General features: G+C 50.6%; 1 protein-coding gene across 1 annotated transcript in view; it reads left to right on the plus strand.

Annotated features, from left to right (window-relative positions):
• Nucleotides 1–15,864, plus strand: part of ITPR1 (inositol 1,4,5-trisphosphate receptor type 1) — a 157,320-nt gene that overhangs the window by 74,790 nt on the left and 66,666 nt on the right. The window contains exons 32-39 of the mRNA XM_077786196.1: nt 658–909; nt 1,433–1,558; nt 2,235–2,363; nt 5,207–5,327; nt 6,401–6,585; nt 6,778–6,926; nt 7,785–7,896; nt 11,258–11,284. Coding sequence (XP_077642322.1) covers nt 658–909; nt 1,433–1,558; nt 2,235–2,363; nt 5,207–5,327; nt 6,401–6,585; nt 6,778–6,926; nt 7,785–7,896; nt 11,258–11,284 — 1,101 coding nt within the window. The remainder of the gene's footprint in view (nt 1–657; nt 910–1,432; nt 1,559–2,234; nt 2,364–5,206; nt 5,328–6,400; nt 6,586–6,777; nt 6,927–7,784; nt 7,897–11,257; nt 11,285–15,864) is intronic.

Below are 15,864 nucleotides of genomic sequence, written 5' to 3' on the forward strand. Positions count from 1 at the left end.
CCAGCTCCATGAGCTTCTCAACACTTAGCTGAGTGTGAGATGCTCAGCAAGGGGCTCCCCCAAGGTCAGCAGCTGCCCTGAGGGTTTTTTCCTACATCTTACCCTGCTGTTTTTCCCAAACCCTGTGGGAGGACAGCCCTGGATCCCTCCAGCTGTGTGCTCAGCAGTGCCCAGCCTGGACCAGGGCTCAGTTTGCTCCCTCTCCTTCCCTTCCTGGAGTTCCAGGAGGTCTGAGCTGCTCTGAAGTCATGGCCAGCGAGGTGTCAAATGTGAAGCTGATGGAAATTTTCAGTGATTCGATGTGTCACTCCCTGCCCTTGGTTGGGAAGGGTGGAAGGAGTGAGCCTTGCAGTCCTCTCATCCCACCAGCACAGGGCTGTCCATGCTGCGTTAGGAAGTGACCTGGGGTGGCAGATGTGAAATGGAAAGGCACAATGGAAAGTCCCAAACTTATTGGCACAGCTTCTGGCTAGCAGGCAGCTGGACTGGCTGTGAATTTCCTCAGCGGTTCAGGAGTGGTCAGTTAAATGGGAGATTTGTCCCTGAGGGGCTGGGGAGCAGCGGTGGGGACGTGCTGTGGGACAGCCCCAGCGAGGGGGATGCTGTGGGGGATCCCAGGCTCGGCTCTGCTGATGGAATGTTCTCCTTGCCCCACAGCTGGTGAATGCAGGGGAAGATGTGCTGGTGTTCTACAACGACAGAGCCTCCTTCCAGACCCTGGTGCAGATGATGAGGTCCGAGAGGGACCGGATGGACGAGAACAGCCCCCTGATGTACCACATCCACCTGGTGGAGCTGCTGGCCGTGTGCACAGAGGGCAAAAACGTCTACACAGAAATCAAGTGCAACTCCCTCCTCCCTCTGGATGACATTGTCAGGGTGGTGACCCACGAGGATTGCATTCCTGAGGTGAGGCCTTAGAGGAGAACCGGGCTGTTTGTGTGGGAAATGTGCTGGGTTTTGGGTGAGAGAGGGTTGATGCTGCTGGCCTGGAAAAGGGGTTGGTGCAGGTGGGCAGCGAGCTGGGAAACGAGTCCTTCCCTGCTGCTGTTGGCACTGCCAGCCAACCCGGATAGTCAAGTTAAATCCTTTGATACTTCCTCCTTACCCTGAAAGTGGGAATGTGATGCTGTACTTGGTTATTTTATAGGGTTCTTGAGGCAGAGAGGTTTATGGATGTGCTGCTAACCTTGAACAGATGGTTCTGCAGAACTGGAAATTATTATTATGCTGACATTTTGTCTGCAGTAATCCTGGTGGTTTTTTATTGGATGGTGTCTTGCTATTCATGGCATTAAATTTCACCAGTGTTTAAGTGAAAGGAAGAAGTAGAATTCCAAATGATCTGTGTAGCACTTTTAATGTGACATTATATTCATTCATGCCACCATTCAGGTTCTTATTCTTTATGAATTATTTTCTCTACTTTTAGGTCAAAATAGCATATATCAACTTCCTAAATCACTGCTATGTGGACACAGAAGTAGAAATGAAAGAGATTTACACCAGTAATCACATGTGGAAACTGTTTGAGAACTTCCTGGTTGACATCTGTCGGGTAATGTATCTGCACCAAGGAACTGAATTCAGAAAGCTTAAAAACCTCTTTATTCCAGAGCAGTAAGGATAAGACATCGCAGTGCATCAAGGCAATAAGTACCCTGAATACTCTGTTCCTGCAAATATGTGCCTCCTTTTCCTTGTGCCTGTGGATTTCATTAGTCATATTCCATGGAACACATTCATATTTTCCTTTTCAAAAGAAAAAATCCAAACCAAAGCTCAGTGAAGCTCCACACCCTTCTCCTTTGTCCAGTGCCTTTTCTGTCCTGCCACCTGGCCTGCTTATTCTGGCCAGCCTCGCTGAGCTCCTTCCCGAGCAGCACTCAGCGTTTTTTGGCAGGTCAGGACAGATTGTTTTCCAGGCTTGGTGTTTATTTGGCCATATGGCTTTCTGCCTGGGATTCCAAGTATTTCCCCATACGAAAGCATGACACCTCAGTCCTCCCCATCCTGCTCTTGCCTTCCTCCAAGACACTGTGGTTTTTTCTCTCCCCGGCCGTGCTCTGGGCCAGCACACCAGAGCAGGAGCAGCGCTGGCTCTGCTGGGGCATGGGCTGGAGATGCAGAGCCCCAGAGTGGCTGAACTGGGAGCAGGACAGTGTGAAATGAGGAACTCCAGCCTCAGCTGCCTCGCTGAGGTGGCCCTGACCCTGCTCTGCTTTGTGCTGCAGGCCTGCAACAACACCAGCGACAGGAAGCACGCGGACTCCATCCTGGAGAAGTACGTGACCGAGATCGTCATGAGCATCGTCACCACCTTCTTCAGCTCCCCCTTCTCCGACCAGAGCACCACCCTGCAGGTGGGGAAGTGCACAGGGACACAGCAGGGAGAGCACTGCCAGCACACCTGTGTTCGTGCCACTTTGGGGTCATTTACAGTGCAAAAAAAACACAGGGGGAGCAGTGGAGGTGTAATTTCCTGGTGAAGAGTAAAAACACGTAGGTCACAGTAGACATGTTCTTCTAAAAAAGCTCAAGTGTCACAAATTCATCAGTGGATTCAACTCTGTGCTACCACCAAGGTCTTTTGGAGAGAGTTTTTGTCTGTCATTGAATCCCAGGATGGTTTGTGTTGGAAGGGACCTTAAAGCCCATCTCACCCAGCCCCTTGCCATAGACACCACAGAGGGAGCAAGAGTGATTAAGGATAGGATGTTTTACAGATATATTCTAATTGCCCTTAAAAAAAAAAAGGATTCAGAACAAAACTCCAGAAGCTCTCATGTGTCTCACCAAGTAGAATTTTGCCTAGTTCAGAAGTTGGGGAAATGTGAAGGTGGAGTTGGAACGCTTGTGAAGGACAGAAGGCAGAGATTGGTACAGCAGAGTCAGGATGTTGTCCAATATTTATTTTTGCACAGAGATAACACTGTTCTTTATGCATAAATAACTTTCTGGGAGGGTGTGGGTGGAGTGGGCAGGTGTCTGGCAGCTCTGGCAGGAAGTTGAGAGGGGCAGCTGTTGAAACTTGATGCAACCTGGTAGTGCCCAAGGCAGGTGTTTGCAGTGCAATCCCCAGGTCTCAAAGCTCGTCCACTCCTACCCCTGCCTGTCTCTGGCCTCACCTGAGTGAGCAGTGCAGCAGCTGATTTGCTCCTCAGGTGGCTCTGGTTGCTGTTGCCCATCACCTTCTGTGCTCATCAGAGAAGTGACAAGTGGAGACTGTCCCCAGGCTCTGCCCTTCCCTCTGTGCATGGACCTGAGCTGCCCTGCTCTCACTTGTCATCTCTGAGATGCAGCATTTGAATACACGTCTCGCCATCCTATTTTAGCCATCTGTTAATGTTATATCAGCAGTTTTTCTTTAGTTTCTCAATCTCCCCCTCTGTCTAGCAAGATGAAGTCACTTGGTTCACCTCTTTTCCCGTCTCACTTGATAGATCTGCCTCGTCCTAGATTCATCTTTCCTCTGCATCTCCAAGTTAAAAGTGGTTTCTCTCCCTTTTCCTGCCTGTCAATACTCCTGTCTGTACCCAGGGATTCTCCCCACGAGGAGCACAGCCTGTTGTCCCACCTGCCCGGTGTCCATGCCTGCTCCAGGTGGGATTTCCTCCCCCCTGAGGTGCTGCAGGTGGGCTGATTTCTGTAGGCAAGGGATGTGGCCACTCTGCTCTGGGTTCAGTCCCTTCCTGCTGCACCTTCTCATCCCAGCCAGCATCCTCTTGCCTCCTGCTCCTTCATGTCAGGGCTTGTTTGACTGAAATTCTTCCTGCCCTGAGTCAGCCTTGCTAGTTCAGGGAACACCTTGTCCATCCATCATGTGGTTCAAATCACATAAAATTAGGAGCACACAAATCTCTTGGCAAAGCTGCCCACAGCTTCTCTTGGACAAACATTGTTCAGCCTGTTTGCCTCCAAAGTTGTTGCTGCCCAAGGTTTCCCTTCCCAACTGCAGTGGGAGACATGAGGGACATGGTGTAAATTTTCTGTTTGATTTCTTGACCTTGTTTAAGCAGATGAAACATCTTAAATGGTTTTTAAGACCAGAAAGTCTTTAGACATGAACTGAAAGGAATACGTGGGTGGTTTAAATCCAAACATGCAGGTATTTTCAGGGCCCTGGGTGAATGTTGTTGTTTGCCATGGGTTTTGGTGTTCGGCTTATTTCCAGAAAGGATAATGGGTATTTGCCTCTTAGCAATTTTGGGGGCTTGAATTTTGGTTCTCCTTTTGTACGTTTTGTAATGGTGTTTTTATTTACTTGATCTAATAGATTTAATTAGCTAATAGATTTGGCTTTTTACTCTAACTCCGCTTTTTTCTTGCAAACAGGCTTTACTGTTGGCCAGAATAAATGAGGTATTTTTCCCTGGCTCCTAAGTCCTGTGGTGTTTGCACTGTGGTGTAGTTCCTGTAGCTGATAGAAGCATTCCATAGCTAGCGGGCACAGGGACACAGGGTATTCTCTCTCAGCTTGAAATATTTAAAATGCTCTTTCCTCTACAGGTTGTAATATGTCGTTCTACTAAGTAATCACTGTACAAAACCAAATGGAGTTTTGGTCACTGTTGTTGGGCAGCTGCAAAGGTGAAGGAGCAGAGCTCATGGGCTTGGGTGTGTTGGAGCAGCTCACCTGGCTGTAGTGGAAGATCACCTTGTGAAATTCAGGGGTGAAAACCACACCTTGATTTTGGCTGATCCCTAGCAGCTGCAGTGTTTGCCACTAACCACTGCTTGTGTTCCAAATAAGACACAGCTGCTTTCCCAGTGAATTGGATACCAGCTAATAATGCTTGCAAGGATGAGTTTCCAGCTCTGGAGCTCTGCTGTCACACAGCCAAGCCCCATTTACCTGTGGCCTCTTGAGTCAGCTGCTGGTCAACACTAAAAGAGGAATCTGTGTGCCAGGGTTGCTGATAGCTCTGATAGAACAGATGAAGGTGGCTGCTCACTTCCTTTGCTTAGTCAGGCCTCAATTAGCAGGGCTTTCTGCTGCAGAAGCTCCTGTTTCATGTTTCCCTTCCAGCACTGGTTCCCACCCTTCCCATCCAGCTGCTGATCCCATGGTAGATACCTCCACCACAGGGAGTTGCCCAAGAAGTGCTGCAGACCAGCGGGAAGGGATTGGAGAGCTCCAGCTGAGCTGTGCCCAGCTGAGCCTGCTCTGGGGTGAGGCTGTGACTGTGCTCTGCTTGCCTTGCAGACCCGGCAGCCCGTGTTCGTGCAGCTGCTGCAGGGGGTGTTCAGGGTGTACCACTGCACCTGGCTCATGCCCAGCCAGAAGGCCTCTGTGGAGAGCTGCATCCGAGTGCTCTCGGACGTAGGTAAGGAGTAGGGGGTGAGCAGAGCTGCCTGCTCCAGTCAGGGCTGGCTGCTGCTGTGTCGTCCTGCGTGGTCTGTGTCCTGCAGGTGCCACCTGGAGTAACTCATACTCCAGGCTTATGCTGATAGATCATCGTGGTTCAGCTGTGGGTGTTGTCACTGTCACCTGAAGTGCTTCCTCTGTCTAATCTCACAACTCCCTGCAGTCCTGTTGATGGTTTTCATGAAATCGCTGAGGCTGGGAAAGCCCTCCCAGCCCAGAGAGTCCCAACTGTGCCTGATCCCCACCTTGTCCCCTGCCCAGAGCTCCGAGTGCCACCTCCAGCCCTTCCTTGGACACCTCCAGGGATGGGCACTCCAAACCTCCTTGGGCAGTTCCAATGCCTGACCACCCTTTCCATGGAGAAATTCCTCCTGCTGTCCAGCCTGACCCTTCCCTGGTGCAGCTGGAAGTGCCACTCCTGCCCATAAATTTGCGCCGCTTTCAGTGTCCACAGTAGTAGCTTGTACTGGATTTGGGGTCAAGTTCTGCTGCTGTGTGTCCACGTGTGCCAGCACGAGTTGTTGGGGGTGTGTTTAGGAACAGATTCCTACTCCTACACTTCTAACAACAGAAACAGCTCTGAGGTGTGGAAGCCTCTAAACACAATCCTGCCCAGACCTGACCCTGCACGAGGACTGAGAACTTCCCTGTTTAAAATGCACTCAAAGACTCATGGAATGCTTAAGGTTGGAAAAGATCTCTTAGGGCTGTCAAGTCTAGCTGCCATCCCAGCACCACCACTGTGGTCACCAGTAAAACACGAACTCACAAATGGTTTTTGACCACCTCTTTGGGCAGCCTTTTCTAATGCTTTACAGCCCTTTCTGTGAAAAAAAAAAAAAAAAAAAAAAAATTGCTGATGTCCTAATTTGCCAATGTCTAATCTAAACCTTCCCTGGTGCAACTTGAGGCTGTTTCCTCTCAGCCTGGGAGGCAGTTTGTAGAAGGAAGGGACTGCATCAAGCTTTGCGCTGTTGTTGTGGTGGTTCATGGGCTCAGGGTCTCAGTTCCCTGTGCTTTGGCTTGTTGCAGCCAAAAGCCGAGCGATTGCCATTCCCGTGGACCTGGACAGCCAGGTGAACAACCTGTTCCTGAAGTCCCACAACATCGTGCAGAAGACCGCCATGAACTGGCGGATGACGGCGCGGAACGCCGCGCGCAGGGACTCGGTGCTCGCCGCCTCCAGGGACTACAGGAACATCATCGAGAGGCTGCAGGTGACTGCACAGCCCCCCTGCCCCTGCAGGGCACTTCAGCAAACCTGAAACCTCACCTGAACAAACCCTGAGCTCTTTTGATTTATTCAGGCAGGACGGACCTCATTGTCCTGTCCCTCAGCCAACAACTTCAGCTCTGAATTGTGTGTGTGCTGTTGGCGTTTGGCTGAACCTGGCTCTGCTGTTTCCTAGGACATCGTGTCAGCCTTGGAGGATCGCCTGCGCCCTCTGGTCCAGGCAGAGCTGTCAGTGCTGGTGGATGTGCTCCACAGGCCTGAGCTGCTCTTCCCAGAGAACACGGATGCCAGGAGGAAATGTGAAAGTGGAGGTTTCATTTGCAAGTAAGTTGTCTTGGAGGTCTGGCTTGCTTTGCTTTTTCCCAGTCTTCCTGTGTCCTGTGGAATGGAACCCTCTTGCCCAGATTGGTAAATACTTGATATCCTCCGAAATACCCATAAAATCAGTTTTTTGTAGTATGGTCAAGGCAATTTGTCCTTGGTGGGGAAGAAAAAACTGCTTGTGGGAAAGGCCGGTTGATATGTTCTCCCAGCTAATGCTTACAAATGTCTGTTTGCTGCAGGATGCAAATGTCCTGAGCAGCTGTATAAATGAGTTGCATTTTGAGCTGGTCCAGTTATGGATACGTGCCTTCACCCTAGGAATGTTCCTGAGGTGCTGGGTGAATCGGGATCAGTTGTTGTCATGGGCATCACCACAGCTAGAGGGAAGGAAAGGGGAAGATTACAAGGTCATTTAGAGGACAATTCAGAGTAGATCCATCTCCTCCCATCACCCCCTGGCGGGGTGGGCTCTGTACAGAGGTTGTGGAAGCTGGGCACTGAGTTAGTCCCAAGTGCTGGGTGGGATGGATTTGGGATTGTGCCCTCCAGGGCTCTCAGTCTGTTTTTTGACTGAGTGGAATAGATTTCTTACTGTTAATGGTTGTTCTGGAGGACCATCAGGTCCTGGATCCCACTGACTCCTTGCTGCCTGCAGCCAGAGGGAGTTTTTGGCTCTTTTCCTGCCCACAGCTTCCCCTGGTAGCTGTCAGGTTTTGCTGTGGAGTGAAGGCTCCAAAATGGTTGTGTAAGAGCATGATGATAAAACCTTGTTTGCAGCATAAACCAGTGAAGATAAGCACATATATATTACCCCATTTTTAGAATATTTGCACTGACCTGATTGATGGCTTTTTTCAGGTTAATTAAGCACACAAAGCAGCTGCTGGAGGAGAATGAGGAGAAACTGTGCATTAAGGTATTACAGACGCTCAGGGAAATGATGACCAAAGATAGAGGCTATGGAGAAAAGGTAAGGTACAGTCCATCATTCTGTTAAACACTGGCTTTATTCAGTAAAGGAAAAGAAAACTGCTTTTTCAAGCTGTTTGATATGTGTAAGCACTTCTAGGTTGGAGCAGGGACAAAACATTTTTAGTTAACTAATACCTTTCAAATCATATTTGAAGTTAAGCTTGTTTCTGTTGCTTTTCTTATTAAGAGTGGCAAGTTTAAGTCTAATCCCTGCAGTTGTTGGTGCTCCAGAATATCAATTTTGTTACCTTTTTCTGAAGGCTGTAACATCTTTATCTGCTTCTCCAGTCTAGGTGACTCTTCAGGTCATGTAACCTTGCAACAAGAGGGTGTTTTGTAGTTAATTTGAATTTGTGTACAATTGAGTAATCTGGTTGTGGTTTATAGATGGAAACTCTCTACACCCACCCGTGCTTTTTCTTTCCCTTTCCTACATACAACTCTTGACTGGCTGAGAGGAGCATTTTTCTGTAGGTACAGACCTATTCTTTATTTCCATCAGGAGAGTGTGTATGCACCCATCTGTTTGTGTTTCTAGAAGTGGTTACAGACAGCTGAAACTGGGATTGGGAGATTCTCCTGGAATTCTGATCAGCTGAGGTTCTTCCCCTGCCTCCCAGTGGTGCAGAGGAGCACAGGCTGCAGTGAAGGAGCTGGGGAGCAGCTGGGCTTGGGGATGGGGGGAGCTGTGATGTGCCAGGGCTCTCAGTGCCACTGGCAGGCCGTGCCCAGGAGCAGGAGGTGTCTCAGTCCTCAGTTCTCCCCCACAGATGGGTTTGGAGCTGTTCCCTCAGGCTCAATTCACAGCAGGAAGGGCACAAACTTCAGAGATCAGAGCTTCAGAACAGCAGGAATCGTTTGTGGGAGATGCTCCACAGGCAGAGGAGCCTGCAGCATCCTGGCCAGCTGGGAGTGTCACCGGGAGGCAGGAGCAGGACGTGGTGCCAGCTCTGGGGAGGGAGCAGTGGCAGCCTGGCACACATGGGTGTGCACATGTGGGCTGCTCCCAGCACACCCAGGCAGTGCCAGCCAGAGGAGACTCCCAGGAAAATGCCCTCAGGGTAGGGATGGCCAGGGCTGTGCTCCCTGCCCTGCCAGGAAGGCTCTTCCCAGTGCTGCCAGCCCAGCTGCTGCTCTGCCCCTGCCTGGGACTGTCTCCTTGTGCAGCAGCAGCAGCTTTGAGGGAATTCACGGGCTTGAGGGAGATCCCTGGAAAGCAGCACATCCCCGTGGCATGGGCAGGGAGCAGGGAAGGGCACAGCTGCAGTGCCAGCTTGGAGCACACTGTCCTCTGCCCAAGTGGACAGAGGACAGTGCCAGTCCTGCAGCTCCCTGGCCTGTGCTGGGGCATCACCTTCTGTCCTCTCCTCGAGGTCCCTCCTCTGAGACATCCCAGCTGGAAGGGGATGCCTGTGGGCTGCAGAAATCAGTCTGCTCCTGGCAAAGGAGTGGGACTGGTGATCCTCTGATGGGTGCTGCTATTTCCTGATGTTCAGCACTGGGGGTGGAACAGACTCCGTGTAACCACAGATCACATTTTACACCTCTCTAGCAGACCAGTGTGTCCTCTCCTGTTAAAACAGCCAGGGACCACTGTCCAAGGTCACCTGAAGTGATAAAAGCAGTGTGTGATGCATATTGTATATACTAGACACCAGTGAAACCCAAATCAGAGCTTTGAGATTTTCTCTTAAACGTAATTTGCCACTGAGAGATTTTCCAAAATGGAAATTAATTTCTAGGTGTTTCTTAGACTTCATTCAGCTAACTTGGATGAAGCAGTATTTCTAGAGCTGCAGTTAACATACCTTGCACCATTCAGACCACGGAGAACCCCACAAGATGCTAAAAAATCTTCAAAGTGTGGCAGAAGCATTAATTTCTGAAGCAGTAGCTCAGTTACATAAGGAGCAGGATATGCCTGCCTGTGAAGTGATTTCTGAGTCGGAAGAAGCAGCTGATTGCTCACAGATAGACTGAGAGTAGTAGTAGAACAGCTTTTACTGTCTGGCTGTGAGCACTGCAGTGGGATTTATTCTCCCTTGTGACTCAGAGAACTGATTTTAGTCACCACCTAAAAGGCAGCACCTTTTGTTTTTAAAATCATCCTGTAGTGTAACAAAAAAAAAAAAAAAAAAAAAGAGAGAAGGAAAAACCCCTCTTATAATGTAAAAACCCCTCTGTAAATCCTGGAGTCCCTGCCTAGAGGTGGTTCCATCCATGGAGGTGCAGAGCTCAGCCTTGTGAGCAGCCTGAGCTCACAGAGCCGTGGGAAGGCTTGGCTTGGAAGGGACCTTAAAGATGGCCTTGGGAAGGACAACTTCCATGTCCAGCCTGGCCTTGAACCCTTCCAGGGATGGGGAAGCATCCCTCCTTTCTCTGGGCAGCATCCCTCCTTTCTCTGGGCAGCCTGTGCCAGTCCCTCCCCTCCTTGAGAGGGAAGGATTCCTTCCTGAGAGCCCATCCAAGCCTCGGGCAGGGCAGGGCAGTCAGTCCCTGTCCTGTCCCTGTGCCAGGGCTCTGAGCTGTCCCTGCACACCCACCCAGCACCTGAGCTTCTGCTGCAGCAGCACCTGGGACAACCTGACCCACGTAAGGATGGGCTGCTCCTCTCCTGCTGACCCTGCCAGCCCACAGACCACCTCACCCTGCTGGCCCTGAGGAGGGTGGGCAGTGCAGGGGGACACTCCTGTCACCCAGCTCCCACAGCTGGGGCTCCTCAGCAGCCAGCAGAACCCGTGGGCAGAGCACAGATGTACAGGAGCCCGTGGGAAGGCTCAAATTTTTCCATATTGCTGAAGACTCCTGGCTTGGCAGGCGCTCAGGATGCCTCAGTGACGGGGAGCATACTGTGGAGTATTTAATAGGCACCAAACTGCGCTGCACTGACAGTGTAGGCTAGACCCAAGTTTTTCACTGTGCTGAAACATGTCATTCATGCACGTCTCTGCGGGTGCCTAGCAGCTGACTCGCCTCAGCCCTGCAGGACTGCCATTGGAAAGCTCCATTTTTCCTCCCAGAGTGGAAATGCAGCCCCTGTGCTGCTGCTGCTCGGGGCTCGTGACAGTCCCGTGCCCAAGGGTGAAGTCCTTGGCTCGGGGTCAGCCAGCCCACGTGGCTGGTCCCTGGCACAGCAACAAAGCCAGGGTACATCCTGCCTCCCAAGCTGCCTGGCACAGCATTCCCAGCAGTGTCTGTTCCCTAACCCGGTGCTGGCAGATGTTCCCTGTGCCCACTGCAAAAATAATGTTGGATTGCAGCATTAAAGTGTTATTTAGAAGATCCTTACATGAAATTAATGTTTCATTTCTCTTACTAATCCTTGCTTTCAATTCTTCCCCTTCTTTCTTTCCCGGCAGATTACCATTGAATTGGATAATGCTGAGGTTTTAATTTTATTTCTTTTCTCCAGTGTTGTTTCTGTGGTGTTTGTTTTACCAGTAGCCCTGTGATCTGTCCTGTCTCTGCAGCACTGAGCGTTCTGATTTGTGTGCCTGTGTCAGTGAATTAGTGGAGTTTTCAGTCTGCTGTGTGTCTATCCTGGGAATAGTTACCATAACTAATTCCACTTGTCATTTATTGGAATATTAATCCAGATGGAGTTATCATTTTTTGGTAGTCTGCAATCAGCTGGTGCCAGGGTAGATCCTGGGAAGTTTAGGATCAGATCTGGAGGATGAACTGCTCTAAGCAGTCAGCATTCAGCACTTGGCCACCATCCCTGTGTCATATGTCAAGGGGTTATTTCTTCTTATTTAGAAAGCTAAACAGTGAGCTTTAGTGGTGTCCATGCAGGAGGAAGGTGGGATGGGGAGAGGCAGGTCCTTGTGCAGAAATTGTGCTGCTGCTTTTCCCAGAAAGGGAGAGTGACAGTCCTGCAGCTCGTGAGAGCGTTGCTGTGCCTCGGTGGCTTTGGGTGTGAGGCTAGAGGATGGTTGGAGTGCAACCCTGAGGAATCCATGACTTGGGTGAAAAACCCTCTGTGAGGGAAAACTTGGAGTTGAACTGACGTGGAGCTTCCCAAGGACTCTGACAAGTCGAGTGTCTGCTCGGGGCAGGGAGGAGGGAGCTGAGCTGCCTCTGCTGTGCAACTTCCTCATCAGCTCAAAAAAAATCCTGGTGTGGGTGTGGAATTTGCATAAATGTATAATACTGAGAAAGTGATTGACTGGCACCTTATTTTACTGAAATACCACGGAAAAAAGAAATATTTTCCTCTCAGTGCTTTGTTTCCTGTGTTCTCTCCCGAGCCAGCCTTTTATTTGGAACAAAGCTCAACCACTTAAAATGTCTAAAGCATTTCTGACCTTTATTTAGTGGAGTAGGTCATGAAATCTACAGAAAGCAATTTACGGTGTGACTTGTTAATTTTGATGTTAATCACCTGAATTCACTGGGTAAACTTCATTCTGAAAATGAAATATTTGGGGACCTTGCCTGGTGAAGTGGATTTGAAAGCCAAACTATTTGTCAGTAAAGTGGACAAATACTGTGCACATACCCAGAGCTGGCCTGGATGATGTTTTCTGTTCAGGAGGGGAGCTGAAGGTGCCTTCCTTAAGAAACTGGTTTTTCATCACTGCTTTCTGCCCAGAGTCTGATTTTGACCTGAAAGACAAATGTCTTGTTGCACAAGTTCATTTACTGCCCTGCCATCACCTCTGAGCTGTGCTGGGATGAGATCTCAGGTGTGTCTCCAAGCTCCACACACACCTCTGGTATTACAGAGGTGCTCTGCTGTCTGTTTGGTTTGTTTTTTTTTTTTCTTGGTAGTAAACCCAGTTTTTTTCCCCTTTTAACCTGGGGCATGCACAGCACCAGCAGCCTGCTCTGCTTTCCAGAAGTTAACCTGAAGCACAGAAATGTTTCTATCAGGCCAGGTCCTTTGGATGATGTGCTGCTGCAGCTTCCCAGAATAGCACTTGTGTATATGTATAATTTTAGCTTGGAGAAACTTCAGAGAGAAAGTTGAATTGTTTAATTGCAAATTAAGTCATAATGTGAGACTCTTTCCCCTTTGGTTTCTGGCTGTGATGTGCTGTCTTTGCCTGCAGTAAATCAGCCAGAGCGTGCAGAGCAATTTAGGATTTGGTCTAGAGGCTGCAAAGGAGGAATTTTATTGCTCCTTAATGGAGCAAGTGCAGGGAAGGAGCAGGTGTGTGTATAAGCACCAGCACTGAGCACTGGCTGCACAGGGAAAGGGATTCAGATGGAGCTGAAACCACTGGCAAGTCTCAGAAATCCTGGGGTTGTCTGATTTCCTTTCTCCCCTCTTGTCAGCCCTGGAAACTGTAAACATTTAGGGCAAAGGATACAAAACTCTGCATTATTAGTAAAATTATTAGCTTGTTTTTCTGTCAAAACTGTGCACACTTTAATTGTTTTGATCAGCTGAAATGCTCCTTGTTCCCTCAGGGGAAGCTCCACTGAAGTAACTGTTGATGGCATGATTTCATGGTGGTTTTTTGTGTGACTTATCTTAGTTGTGTCCTGCAAGGTAATCCCAGTGAGCAGTGGGGTCCCAAAGGCTGTTAAAATTCCCAGGAGATCCATGTGTTTGTTAGTGAAAGCTTTGATAGGAAGTCATGACAGACCCTCTTTAATGTTTTTGTGAGTGAAGGGAGTGTCCTGTGGAAGTGGGTGAATAATGCTGGAATTCACCCAATGGTAGGAAATGCCCTGAGTGTGGGCTTGGCACCAGCCCCAGACAATTCTGGGCTAAGCTTGGAGGGCTTTGGGTGCTGGAGAAGTAGAGTGGCAGGGAACAGCAGAGGTGGTGCTGCTGTCCTAACTCACACTTTTATTGAGGGTTTATGTGTAATTCCCTTTGTGCTGGAAAGGGGGGGACAGGGAGGAGCTGCAGTTTTCCAAGGGGGAGTAGTGGAGCATTGATAAAAAACCCAAACCACGAGGAGTTGTGTCCCAGCACACTGGCACCGTGAGGAGCTGTGTCCCAGCACACTGGCACCACAAGGAACTGTGTCCCACCACACTGGCACCGTGAGGAGCTGTGTCCCACCACACTGGCACCTTGATGAACTGTGTCCCAGCACACTGGCACCAAGAATAACTGTGCCCAGCACACTGGCACCACGAGGAGCTGTGTCCCACCACACTGGCACCAAGAAGAACTGTGTCCCAGCACACTGGCACCACGAGGAGCTGTGTCCCACCACACTGGCACCATGAGGAACTGTGCCCAGCACACTGGCACCATGAGGAGCTGTGTCCCAGCACACTGGCACCGTGAGGAGCTGTGTCCCACCACACTCGAACCTTGATGAACTGTGTCCCACCACACTGGCACCAAGAAGAACTGTGCCCAGCACACTGGCACCATGAGGAACTGTGTCCCAGCACACTGGCACCATGAGGAGCTGTGTCCCACCACACTGGCACCACAGTTGTGTTGGCTCTCTCCTGGTTTTGGGGAGCTGTGAGCACAGAGCTTGGCCTTTGGGCTGTGCTGTGGCTGCTCTTTGCCCCTCCTGGACATGGGGTGGGAGCAGGAGCTGAAGGACTCCTCAGGGTGTGTTTGACATGGGCTCTGAGCAGCTGGCTCAGGTGATAAAGCCAAAACCCCAAAGCAGAGCATTGAAGAGCCCTTGGGCTGAGTCTCTGTTGGTGGCCTCCTTCCTGGGCTGGAGCTGCTCTCATCCTGTTCCTGGTGGAGCCTGTGCTGCTGTCTCGGGGAAGAGCTCCAGGGCTGAGGTGAATTCTTCCCAAGCACCACAAAGTGTGACTCTTCACACAGCAGCAAGAACTAAACCCTGCTTGTCATTAGACACAACAGCTTCATCGGCTGCTCATGCACTCCTCAGCCCACTGAGAAGTGCAGGTGTGATGCAGATTTCTGCTGTGCCTCTGAGCTGCACCGTGGGCTCCCTGCGCTCCTGGCCAGCCCAGCTCCTGCTGTGCCATGGCGCTGGGACAGGACCTTCCTCCCCATCCTCCTCATCCTCCTGGCCAGGGCTGCCCTTTGGGGACACCGTGGCCCCATTTCCACCTGCAGTCCTGGCTGCTGAAACACGCCCATCCTGGGGGAGCCGTGGCCTGCCAGGCAGGGCCCGTCGGCGCTGACCTGCAGGTGGCACGCGCAGGATGCCGAGCGCGCTGCGAGATGGCCTACTTTGCTTTTTATTTTTTTTTATATTCCTTTTTCCCCTCCCAGCCACATTGCAGTGAGCTGTTCCGCTGGGCACCTGCCAACATTCAGGCAGCAGTTACATAAGAAGAGCTTTTTTTCCTGGAATTTAGGCCCGCTGCTGATGTGTGACCTTCAGCAGTAATTGCCAATAAAGGCGGTGGGGATGTTTACAGGCACCGGGGCTGGCCCGCAGCCTGGGCTGGTAGCCCCGAGCTGGGGCTGGGCTGCTGCTTCCCCAGCCTGACCCCAGCCACTGCAGCTCTATCCCAATATCCAGGGTGAAATGGGGGTACTCTGCTTCCCCAGTCTGACCCCAACCACTGCAGCTCTATCCCAATTTCCAGGGTGAAATGGGGGTACTCTGCTTCCCCAGTCTGACCCCAGCCACTGCAGCTCTATCCCAGTTTCCAGGGTGAAACAGGGGTGCTCTGCTTTCCCCCAGCCTGACCCCACACCACTGCAGCTCTATCCCAATTTCCAGGGTGAAATGGGGGTACTCTGCTTCCCCAGTCTGACCTCAACCACTGCAGCTCTATCCCAATTTCCAGGGTGAAATGGGGGTGCTCTGTTTCCCCAGTCTGACCCCAAGCATTGCAGCTCTATTTTGTTTTCCAGGGTGAAATGGGGGTGCTCTGTTTCCCCAGTCTGACCCCAACCATTGCAGCTCTATTTTGTTTTCCAGGGTGAAATGGGAGTGCTCTTCTTCCCCCCAGTCTGACCCCAACCACTGCAGCTCTATTCCAATTTCCTGGGTTAAATGGGGGTGCTTTGCTTTCCCCAGTCTGACCCCAACCACTGCAGCTCTATCCCAATTTCCAC

This window comes from Lonchura striata, chromosome 12, assembly GCF_046129695.1.
Source record: "Lonchura striata isolate bLonStr1 chromosome 12, bLonStr1.mat, whole genome shotgun sequence".
NCBI lineage: Eukaryota > Metazoa > Chordata > Aves > Passeriformes > Estrildidae > Lonchura > Lonchura striata.